The 12986-nt window shown below is 32.6% G+C and overlaps 1 protein-coding gene across 3 annotated transcripts in view; it reads right to left on the bottom strand.

Annotated features, from left to right (window-relative positions):
- Positions 1-12986, bottom strand: part of Fam126a (family with sequence similarity 126 member A) — a 67478-nt gene that overhangs the window by 22491 nt on the left and 32001 nt on the right. For all 3 annotated transcript variants that reach the window (XM_010641107.3, XM_010641108.3, XM_010641109.2), the window contains exons 3-7: positions 11298-11399; positions 6287-6466; positions 5319-5399; positions 4696-4811; positions 4253-4348 (exon numbers count right to left, since the gene is read on the bottom strand). In XM_010641107.3, coding sequence (XP_010639409.1) covers positions 4253-4348; positions 4696-4811; positions 5319-5399; positions 6287-6466; positions 11298-11399 — 575 coding nt within the window. The remainder of the gene's footprint in view (positions 1-4252; positions 4349-4695; positions 4812-5318; positions 5400-6286; positions 6467-11297; positions 11400-12986) is intronic.

The following is a 12986-nucleotide window of genomic DNA, read 5'->3' on the forward strand; positions in this document are numbered from 1 at the left end:
ATATATTATATAAAAAATATATGCGTGTGTGTGTGTGGATATTAATCCACAAAAGGGGCTTAACTAGCAAAAGGTTCCCTTTACAGTCAGAAAACAAGAAGGAATCTGTTAGGTAGTCAAGAAGATTGGCACAGAAGTGAAGACAGGAGCAGGTTTCATCATAAACACAGAGGAACAAATACACTGATCAGGAACTCAGAGCATTTCATGTCCAGGTAAGTCATCTAGATGACCCACTAGCTAAACAAAATCAGGGGAATCCATTAGACAATGGGAGAGAAAAAAAGATCAGTAGAGTTTTATTCTTAATACTTGTATAACACACCAAAAGGCAAGAAAGTCGTCTGTTAAATAGCACTGTATTAACAGAGATGTCTGACAATAAAAATAGAAAAATTATTTCCTCAAACATAAAGGATTCTGGTAGCAAAAAGTATTTATAAATAAATAAATACATTTTAATAGTGCTATAATGTTCAGTAGTACAAGAGAATAAAAACTTGTTGGCTATACCTTATTCAATCTAATTCTTGCCCACTTTCCTTTCTCTTTTTCAAGTGGTCTATGCACACTGCATAGGAAGAAAGGACAAGCTATCAATTTGGCCATCAGTGTAGGCAAAAAGTCAAAGCTTATAGTAGCCAGACTGATTTTTGCTTAGTAGAATGGATTTGTGGGTTCACAGATGGAGGGCAGAAAAAGTACATGATTATTTTAATTATTACCCCAGTTACATTCAGAAGATTAAAAAAGAATGGAACAAATTTTGTCACTAGTTCAGATATTACATAATTTTTTGGATTGTGTTCATGTATCCTCCCTCCTACATGACCCAGCCAATCACTTTGATGTAGTCATGAAAAACCCAATTGAGCAGCAATCTGAAACAACTGTCACACAGCTGAAGGACTTGATTACCCATAAAGCCACGTGATCTCTTTCATCTTCAAGTAGACCTAAGATCATTAAGATCTTTCTTGTACTTTAATGTAATCATTTATAACTTGCTTAATATCACAGTTCTACAGCCAACTTTTCTTTTCCTGGATATGAATAGGTCTTAGGTTGATTAAATAGTAGTAGAATTTCTAATTCTTTCTGATTCACCTTTAAACATTCAAATCTCCTAACAGAATATTTATTAAATGACTGAGGCTAGGAACTAAGAGAAATTAATAACTAGGTTTCACCACCGAGAGTACTAGAGAATTTAAAATGAAAACAAAAAAGGACAGGAATGACAATTTGATAGGGTTTTTCTTATGTAACATTCTGTGGATTAAGAGAATATTAAAAAGACTAAGTGTTTTGAATTACTTACACTTCCCCATACAGACCTGCATTCTCTTACAGCTAGTCAAGATTTACACAAGAAGAATTTCTGTTGTGGTATCAATCTACTAAAATCTTCCTTGGACAAAATCCTACAGCTAGTTCTTAAACAATCTATATATTTCTTTGTTTTTAAAATCAGCTTTTACTTGTGTTCTTTGTTGAAGGATTACTCAGTTCCTTACCTAGTAAAATTGGCATATTAGCCATTTTTTACCCATAATGTACAAGTAATTACATTTAAAGGCAGTGCATTAGAGTTACAAGAATGAAAACCAGTGAAATGTTATTTCCTAACTTTACCAACAGTAGTTTCAGGGAAATATAAACAACGGGGTTTTTTTTATGTTTGTTTTTGTCTGTTTGTTTTTAAATCAGAGATTGAACCCAAGGCCTCACGTCTGCTGAGCAAGTGCTTTACCACTGAGCTTCATCTCCAGCCCTTTTTATTTTGAGACGAGATCTAAGCTGCCCATGCTCTCTTCAAACTTACAATCCTCCTGCCTCAGCCTCCTGTTTTTACAGACATGTGCCACTGCAGCTAGAGACTAGTGGTTCTTATTAGAACATGGTATTAGAACAATAGTGGAGCTACAAATACACACACACACACACACACACACACACACACACTCCTACATCTCACTACCTAAGATGGTGCTTAACTGCTCAGAGTATCAGAGTAGGACCTGAATTTTGTAGTGTGTTTCAAGTTCTACAGGTGAGAATTGCTGCATCAAGTTACTCCTTAAACTGGTACTTAAGTATCAGTCCTTACACACATTTTAGTCTACAATGAAATTTTCACTGAGCTACATGAAATAAGGAATGAGGAAGGCTAACCTTGTCCCATTTGTAATCCATAAAGTATTATCCTTCTCTTCTACCTTTACCCTCTTGTGCTGTTACAGTCTCCCTTGGGGCTGGGGTATAGCTCAGAGGCAAAGCACATGTTTTGTGTACTTGAGGCTCTAGGTTCAATTCCCAGCACTGAAGAAGCAAAACAAAACCTTTCTTTTCTTACATAATATTGATGGTAGATATTTATAATACAACCTGGCAATGTAAAATCTGGCAACATCATATAGATAACCTATATGAAATTTTGTAGATCTGTGAAATTCATAACTGGATATCTCTTCCTGTAGAAGGTTTGAAGCAAAGAATATATTCAAAGAATCAGTGAGAGAGATGGCACACTGGTGCTATCTTTCAAGAGCAGGAAATGTAAGTATGCCATAGTTCAAGAAGTATCTGAAAGACTTTCCATTCTTCTACCTCTATCATCCCTCTTGTCCTATTAATTCCTTTCTGGTCAGAATGATTCTATCATTTTCAATATTAAGTTCTGCTTTTCATTTGTTTTTAGTTGATCAAATTTCTAAATATTGTTCATTGGACTCTCCCTCTGACTAAGTTATCTTTTCTTTTCTTTTTCTTTTTTTAATAAGTCCGAATTTATTTATTTAGCATTGTTTACAAAATGAAAAAGAAAACAAAGCATTCATAGCTAAAGGTCTGATTGGATAAATTATGTAAATCTACAAAATAGAATGCTCTATAGCCATTACAAGGAAAAATTAGAAGTATATGAACTACTATGAGAGAATAAAACTATCCCAAGCAATATTAAGAGATAAAAGGATCCAACATTATAACGGTTTTTCTTGTAATTAAATTAAAAAGATTTGGGGCCCAAGATTTAGCTCAGTGGTACCACACCGGACTCACAAGTGCAGGGTCTTGATTTCAATCCCTGGAACCAGTTCCATAATGATATATACAGGCTGTATTTGTGTGCAAACTTCTATAAGTTTGACAATATTAGGATAATCATATTGCTTGAGAATTTTGGCTTCTTATAAAAATTTTATTTTCGATTCCTGAAGATGTTCTTTAATGTTTTAACAGTTACAGTAGTTTTATCCTTTAAATTCTTTTTATCCTTTACCCTTTTTACTTCACCAAAATTTCCCTTGCCCAGTAATTCTCCCAACATGACATCTTCATGGTTGAGAATCTCTACTTCTTATCTTTGATCAGTTCATTGTGACAGAAGTGAGGCTGTATGAGTTACAAACTCTAGACTGAAATATAAGTCTCCATCTTCACTATCTCACGACATTGCCCTGAGATCACAATGCTGTCAAAAAGCTAAGTTTTATTTTCTAAATAAGTTCCTCATATACAAATTATTCTATAACTTCTTTAATTCCAAAGTTTCCCTATTGAATTATCAAAGGTAATTATCTCTAATTTTTTTTGTTATTTTGAAAAGGCAATATGTTTATCACAGACTATTAAAGAATCAAAGAAAAACCACAAAAGAGAAAATTTAAAATAAATCATTACTTCTACCAATTACATATAACCACTTAATATTCTGGTCATATTCAGCAAATGCAAGAGTCATAATATATCACATGGTTTATATGGTTACTATCATACCATATATACTATTAAATATTTAAATACTCTTTTAAAGAAGGAATTTTTGAATGTTTGTGTAACAAACAATGATATAACTTACTTAACATTGTAGCTTAATCTTTTTAAGCAAGGAAAACTTAAAAACATGATTTCTTATTTATTTCTTGACACCAAATTAAACCACAGTAAAAATAAATAAAAAACAGATAACAACAACAAAAACACTACATTTCAAAAATTCAAAGGTCGGGACCATTCCATTCTTTTGGATACACAATATATTATAATCCTTTTCTGATTAAATATTCTATTCAAGTGTTATTCAGCTTTATATCCTTCATCATGTTTTTTGTGGCTATTACTTATAGGACACTCTTGATGTATTGAATAGGGTGAACTTTACCTTATTTAATGTTTTAAACAAATTACTACATGAAACAACTTAGGTATGTAATATTTCAATACTGACAACATTTGAATTTTAATTTACCTTGAACAAATTTGACACAGTGATTGAAGAGAAACACTGGGCATATAGGTTAAGGCAGCATTGTAACACAACAAAAGGAATGTCAACACTTCAAACCTAGAGACAAACAAAAAAGAATATTAACCAATCTTTACAATTCTAAGAAGTCAACCATAATAGAGTGCAATGTTAGTTTTAGTTACAAAACAGACTTTTACAATATAAGCATAACAATAACAGAAATTAAAAGGAACTAGGAAGACTTTTCAAGTAACAGCCATATGAAACATCTTAAAATTTCAATGTTCCAAGTGACACACGAAGCAAAGTACAATGACAAACCTAGATGTGTTTCTCTTTTGTAAAATGACTTAATAAAGGAGGTTGTTACATATAACTCAAACATTACTTATATGCCTACTAGAATCAGGGCAGTCATAAGAAGTCATAACACCACAGCATACCTATTCTGGGCTGTAAGCATCTCCCTTTGAGGATGAGGTCCACTGTATACAACTTTTGACAACCCATGCTGGGATAGTGCACTCTCAGTCAGAGCCATGGACCCAATACTGGAAGGCTAAAGAAAAGACATTCAAATAAAGGAAAAACAGCTACTTGGTTGAAAATGTGATATTTAAAATATATGTAGCATGAAGACTTTGACTGTCAGGAACATCAATATTGTAAAAATATTCAGATGGTCTACCAAAATGTCTATTCAAATATTTAATTAAAAATAAAGACTAGATGAGAAATAAAAAATAGTTTCTAAAGTTCTCTATAATGAAAACACATAATTGCACACACAAATAAAAAACATTATTACCAGTCTTATCCATTAGAGAGAAAAGTATTTCAAAAGGAGTACTTTCAATAATCTCTAAATATCAGATTTTTATATCAAAGATAGTAGTTTTTGGTTTCTCACTTCATTTTTGAAATAGTAAATATTTCATATGGTGCTTTATATTCTTTAAGGTACTAATAAGTTTATTATCTTCTTTTGACCAGGTAACAGCACCCTAATTTATGATAATATCAAAGCTTCACACCCAATAATTTACTTTGATAAAATGTCACTTACTTCATGATATACAGATGGCTTGGATAAAGATGGAATTGTAAAACTCAATACTTTGCTATGTCCCTGTTTATCAACTATTTCCTAAAAAAGTAAAAGAAAATATCTTAAAATATTTACTTCTTTATACATAAAATTTAAAACTAAATTTAAATTGTTAGGCTTATTTTTTTGAAGACCTAAGTAGAAAGGTATTTAAAGATAAATTCTTAAATAATGATAATACATTAGCAATTAGTCATTAACACTAGTAGTTAAAATGTATATTCTTAAAGTAGGGATGGGGTTGTAGCTCAGCAGTAATAAGATTGCATTAAATGCAGGAGGCCCTTTGTTTGATTTCCAGTATTACAAAAAGAGAAATGAAAAATAAGTAAAAGTAACCCACTAAAATAAAAGTCACACACAATTTTCAAGATGGTTGAGATATAATGTCTTAAGAGCCATTGATCTACATATAACAAGTTATATTTTCTAAATCAACTAATGATTTAAAAATTAAGTATATCAAGAAAAGGACCTTAATTCTTTTCCATCTTAAAAAATACAAACTTTAAGTATCTAGAACATCATCATGATACAAACTATTAGTAATGCGAACTATGCTCAATCAATGGTGTGAATTCTGGAGATAGTCCAAGTATTATAGAATTGTGACTGGTGGACACTAGGCTAAATCTTTTCTCCTAAAGATTTTGTGGGGTGTATACTAAGTTTTAAAACTTTTTAATGCTACACTGGTATTTTTCAGATATAGCTGTAAAAGAAATGGTTTGATTATTTAATTGATGTCAATCCAATAAAGTATATTTACATAATTATATGTGTGCCTGTATAGCTCCTTCCCCTATATAGAGTTATTTTGGGGGAGAATATATTAAAAAAAAACAAATTTTAGCTTTACTAAAGTGAAAAGTACTTGTAGAAGTTATATACCAGAAAGCATTTTGTTTAATACAAAATATACAAACCAAATTGTAAACCCCTAGAAGAAGAGCTTCGATGCATCCACTACTGTGCACATTTCTGCTGGCTGAGACTGCAAGGTAGCACCAAATCAGTTCTGGAAGAAACTGCAAAGTAAACCGAAGCAACTGTTCCTCTCCACTACGATAGAATTCAAACAGCTGGTGACAGACAGGTTCTAGCAACTGGGAGAAAGATAAAATGTTAATTCACAAACCAGACTTTATTTGAATGACAATGCTATATGAAATATAAAAGGGTTTCCCTGGATCCCCAGTACCAAAAAAAATGTTTATTTAGAATTGCTAACTACTGAAATATGTTTTCTTTTTGAAGCAAAACTATGCACTGATAAGCTATTTGATAAACCTGAATTTTGGTAGAAGGACAAACAGTGCAATAAAGGAAACATGAAAGCATATGTAAACTTTAAAATATAGTTCTAAGGTAGTATTAATATTAAAATCATGTTTCTTTAAATTCTTACAACAGCTAAGTTATAGCTGTTCTTTCCTCACTGTCCTTTCTTCCTGATAAATTATCTGCTAATATATAAAAGGTTAGCTGCAGGAGAGAAGAAACTGAAATGGGAAACCTGGACAGTTACTGCCACACCTCCTTCCTGAGCTTTCACTTAGGCAGCTCTTGACAGCAATGACTAGTATGCAAGTTGGGTGAAGAGTCACAGGGCCCTGCATCTAGATCCCTATTTAAATTGTGAACTGTCCATGAGTAAACATTTACTATATTTTTTAGACATAATTTGGAATCATCTATATCTTTTCTTCTCCCACCACAGCTGCAACTTTGTCGTTATTAGAGCTGACTGTATCTTTATTATAGATTCCTTTTAAAAATCAGAAAGGCAAGATTTTAAAAACTTTCATAGGTGTTACCTTGATATAATAATGATCACAGACAAAACATAATCAAATATGTCAAGAGGTTCACAAAGTACTAAGTTTTCAAGGATACTATCAGGCTATTATATTTATTCAATGTACTATTCTTCACCAACAGGCAATAGATTTAAGTCGATTCATTAAACAGATTCTATTATAAGTAATCACAATGAACAGAAACCAATTCATAGTAGATATTTTGGTATCAAGTAACTTAAACAAGTAATTAAACTAAGTATAAAGTCATTCTTTATGTAATATTTAACAGAAGTTACATATAAATAAATATTGAGTAAGTCAAACCAGTCTCTCTTTTGAAAAATTTTCTAACTTCCAACAGTTACTCTTCCATAAAAAATATTTCTTGCAATCTCAAAATGGTCTTTAGAAGATAACAACTATCCATTGTGGTCATGTAAAGATAACAGAAAACCAGAAGTCAGGAGGCAAAGTAACTCTATTCACAGATGTTATGAAAAGGTTTTGGGACAGGAATTTGGAAGAAAGAAGTTAGAGGAGGTGATAGGAAGAAAGAAAGATTATTAGGGTAATATGTAGCTTCCAGGGTAGAATTTTAAAAATTTCTTTGGAGATAAGCCTCAGTAATCTTGTGGTATAATAACTTTCATCTCTAAATCCTTGGGCAGGCTTTGATTAAATCAATTTATAAAATTTGATAAATCTACAAGTATTTGCAAATTATAAAACCTTCCCAGAAAATTTGTTCAAGAACATCTGTATGAACAGATAATCAATCTTAATCAAAACACACTCAGAGGCTTCATAATCAGTTTCAAATCCCAAATTACAGGGTTTTTGCTTAATGAAAGGAGACCTAAATGAAGACAGATTCAAAGGGAGATAGAAATTCCACTGCAAAGTGTAAATAAGGATCAAAAGGCATAACAGATATTGTGAAATGGGAAGAAGAGGTCCAAAGGGGAAGGGGAAGTGGGAGGGACTGGGAGAAGGAGAGAAGGGCATGGAATATGAGAAAATGAAAAAAATGGAAACAAACTATTTGTAAAAAGGGAAGGATTGAAAGGAGGACGAGGGAATGAGGAAAAATAAGAACCAAGGTAGATTATGTAAAGGTACAAATTTCCAATGATGAATGTCATTATATTGTATACCTAAAATGTACCAATAAAATTAAATTTTAAAAAAATTCTATTTCAAAGAGATTAAAATTATTCATTTAAACCCAATACAAATAGCAACATCTGTCAACTCTTTATATACACAAGCCTGTTCAATTCCTACAACATTATAAGTAGACTATGATTAGCCATACTTTCCATTTAAGAAAGTCAAGACAAAAACATTACCCATCATAACCAATATTCATAAGAAAAAAGGAGTCAGACCTTTTAGCTCCTTTACAAACATACCTAAAAAAAATGTCAGAAAAGAATGAAGTAATATACAATGTGGGAAATAAAAGCACAGTTTGATTTACCTAACTTGAATATATTTGAAGCAAGCAATGGAGCATTAGAACATTCTGATCTCCCATCTAAGTTATATTTTTGAAAGTATTTTCTCATAATCTTCATATATGGGGATTAGGTTGTTACAATTCTACTAAGAAAAAAATGCATCTAAGAGGCATCATTTGTGCATTAAATGGTTTTTTTATGAGGCTAATGAAAACCTACTCACCAATTATCATCTTTCCATTTAAAAGTACATCCTGAATTCTAAAACAACTAAGTTACAAATGATATTTTATAACAATTCACTCTTAAGAAAGAAGTCTGGATCCTGAGAGAGATTTCCAGTAGTGAAAATGTGACACAAAAACATTTTTTAATGACTAAACAGGAAAAATTATCTTAAGTAAGCAAAGGAAGAATCATGGTTTTTTTTCTTTTTTGTATTGAATAGTCACTGATGAACATGGGTAAGAAGAAGATACAGGAAGGTTAGAGAAAACTACTCAGGGACCACCATTCAGTGATGCTTGACCTCTGCTCACTCTTGGTTCCCTACTCCTAGAACCACAAAGAGATTCTATGTGGCTCTTTCAAAAACAGCTGATTTGAGGACTGTATAGTGGTACACACCTTTGATCCCAGCTACTTGGGAGGCTGAGGCAAAAAGATCACAATTTCAAGAACAGCTGGTTAGCAAGACCCTATCTCAAAATAAAAAGGGCTGGGATGCAGCTCAATGCAGTTTGCCTAGAATGCACAAGCCTATTGATTCAATCTCCAGTAACCACACACACACACACACACACACACACACACACACACACACACACACACACACACACACAACCAAACTCAGCTACTTTCATAACAGACTTAAAGATTATTAAACTCTAAATTATATACCATCTTAAAATTATAGCCAACTAAAAACACCATCTCTGAGCAAACTGCATAATATCCATATATGCTGCCTCTTTATAAGCTTCCTAAACACACATGCACCTGCACCTGTTCTGCTGTGAAGCTCTCATCCGCCCTTCATTCTCCTTCTCTCTAGTTCATTCAGATCTCAATTTACCTTCTTAGTCCCAATACACACTTCCCCTACTCCACTTTATCCATCATTGTTTTATCACTAACTTAATAGTAAAATATAATAAAATCAAGAATAAAAAATCAATACAATCAAGAGTTTATTTATATTTTATTCTCTACTACAGTCCTAAGAGGTTTCTGATACATTAGGTGTGTTCAATAAATATTTACTAAGTGAATACAACTGAATAATGGATAAGTACTATTATAAATACCAAATTTGCTAGGCTTCAAATAACACTAGAAACAATGTCTCAAGTTTCAAAACTACCAAAAGATTCTTTAGGAAAATGTCCAACCTGAGACACAAAATATTCTAAAGATTAACATTAAAGTAAATTATATTTTGTATTTTAGAAGCACATGTAAATATCTTTTAAAGATTAAGTCATCTGTTAAAAATACAGAATACACAGTCTTTATAGCATGAATCAGGATAAAAGTATAAAACAAACTTATACGCAAAACCTTCCAAACCAGTTCTTCTCAAAGTGTGACCCAAAGACTGAGCACCAGTCTCCACCAATACAAACACAGAAATCAGGTGTGATTCCATATCAAGCAATTTGATAAAGTTGCACCAAGTGGATCATCAGTAGACATACAGAACAAGACATACATGAGCTAGGGATTATCAAATTTATGTGGTGCCACACATGCAGTGCAAGTTGTATGCTATTCCTGCATATTAAAAACTTGTTTTTCATTTTAAATAAAATAACATAGGATACTTGGACATTAAGAAGATTTATGGGCTGGGGAGTGCTGCACAAGCAAATATGATGGTTCAATGCAGTTATTACAGTTAAAGTTTGCTTGCTTGTCAATAAAATCCCCAATCCCTCCAGCATCTAAAATTTATAACATACTTCATAGTATAATAAGTCGAAGTAGGGCTATTCTATACCCTCTCCAAGAGATTACTCAAATAACAAAAGATCTTGGTTTGAGTGGTTTCATTCCAAGTGTGCATGGATATACTAAATAAAACTCAAGTATAAAAGGAATTATACACTTCAGCTCTCTCCTCTCTATATTATCTCTCTCCATTCCCACTGATCCTACCCAACTTCAGGTTCTCAACAGTTCCCTCATAGGTTGTTATTGTTATAGACAGTCTCTTAGTCTCGTTTTCAATTTTTCCAGTCTCCAATCCATCTTCCACGTAGCTACATTCCTAAAACCATAATTAAAATAATCATCTCTACATACAAAAAAAAAGTCTAAACTATGTATGACAGTATTTGAGGCCCATGCCAGGGTAGCTAGTGCATGTCTGCAATCCCTGCTACTTGAGAGACTGAAGCAGGAGGATTACAAGTTAGAGGCCACATTGGACAACTTAGTGAGATTCTATCTCGAAAATAAAATTTGAGAAGTTGAGTAAATATCTCAGTAGCAGAACGCTCACTTGGCATGTATAACGCCCTAGTGGATATAGGTTGGTGGTAGAGCACTTTGCCTCACAGACTCCAGGCCCTGGATTCAATCCTCAATAATGTGCACACATACACAATTAGAAATTAAAAATCAATCAGTGGAATAGTACTACCAGTAGCACAATAAACTATAAGAGTACTTACCTCACTTTGAGGCTCCTGGATAACTTTATAGAGAGATGAAACTAAAGAGCTCTTGTCTTTCAAATTTGTGGCATAATTTGGTAAAGATGTTTCTGGCAGGGTCTAAACAAATTTAAAAAATAAAATTTATTTTTATAAAATTCCAAAATAGGCAGATTCATAGAAACAGAATATAGTTTAGTTACTGCCAGAGATTAGAGGTGGGAGGTGACAATAGTACTGAATAACAGGCATGAAGTTTCTTTGAGAGAGATGAAAACGTACTGGAATTAGATGCTGGTGCTGGCTGCAACAGTATAAATAAACCAATGTACTTTCACCTTAAAACAGTGACCTTTCCTTTTTTCATACTGGAGATTGAACTTAGGGCCTTTGCACTGAGCTACGTTGTAGCCCTTTATTTTATTTTCTATTGTGAGTCAGGGTCTTATGAAGTTGATCAGATGGGACTCAAATATGCAACCCTCCTGCCTTAGATTCCCAAGTCATTACCATACCTAGATTAGAGGCAGGCATCACCATACCTAGTTTCAAACAGTAAATTTTACGATATAAATTATATCTCATAAAATATTCAAGGTAAAACAAAAAATAAATTTTATCCTCATAACAGGAATGCAAATTAACATCAAAATTTCATCTTTAATCATAGTTTGGGGTTAGAAATGAGAATGTGTAATGCTAGAGATATATTTTTAAAGTATTATATGTTATAAATTTCATTAGCTATATTAATACTACTTTGTGTTCTAAAGAATCTGGTAACATTTCCAAGTAAAAGGCACAGGAGATCATTTGATCCAAGTAATTCCTAAGCCATATGTTCTGATTGTCAAGATTGGTGATACTGCTCTATTTTACAAATTGGGTGGAAAATTTAGACTTCTTAGAACTGGAAAAAAGATAACCACATTACAATAAAAACTAGTTCTTCTAATACCATTTAAAATATGGACAGTGAATCACAGCTTGCCAGTAACCCATCCCCGCATTCTGACAAGATACCATGACCAGTGAGGAATGGAAAGAAATGAAACTCCAGTAGTAATTCATACAGCTTTGGGTAAAAACACCATAGGGAAAAGTGGGGAAAACAACATTGTAACAATAATTAAGATCTATTCTTCTAAAGCATACCCAACGTACAAATATTTACCTCCCATGTCATTATTCTTTTTCACCCAAATTCCTCTGATCAATGCTAATCATATAGTAGATACCATGTCTTGAGATATTTCTAACAGTCATTCCAAGATATACACTATTTCTTACATATTCATCCATCACTTAATATTTCGTGATTTAACATGTACTACGTTAGCCCTGATAGATGTACACGTGCATGTACATATACATGAATAGGCATGGAACAATAAAAACACATAAATTTTATATGAAAAATAAAGAGTATTTTATTCATTTCCACTTTCTGGTGAGTTGCTTGAAAATATAAACTGTCTCATCTCTTCAACCACATCACTCAAAGTCTCATATTCAAATCTTTGCTGAAGGAAGGTATAAAAGGAGAATAGAATAAAATATAAAAACTATCAGTGTTCATATTTCAAACAATTATTTAAAAATAGGCATAGCCAGAGCTGGGGATTTAGCTCAGTGGTTCCCCTGCCTGCTTCCCAAGCACAAGCACCCAAGTTTGATCCCTGGTACCAAAAAAAAAAAAAAAAAAAG

The sequence above is a fragment of the Fukomys damarensis genome, unplaced genomic scaffold (genome assembly GCF_012274545.1).
Source record: "Fukomys damarensis isolate Sample0158 unplaced genomic scaffold, DMR_v1.0_HiC HiC_scaffold_4, whole genome shotgun sequence".
Classification (NCBI taxonomy): Eukaryota; Metazoa; Chordata; class Mammalia; order Rodentia; family Bathyergidae; genus Fukomys; species Fukomys damarensis.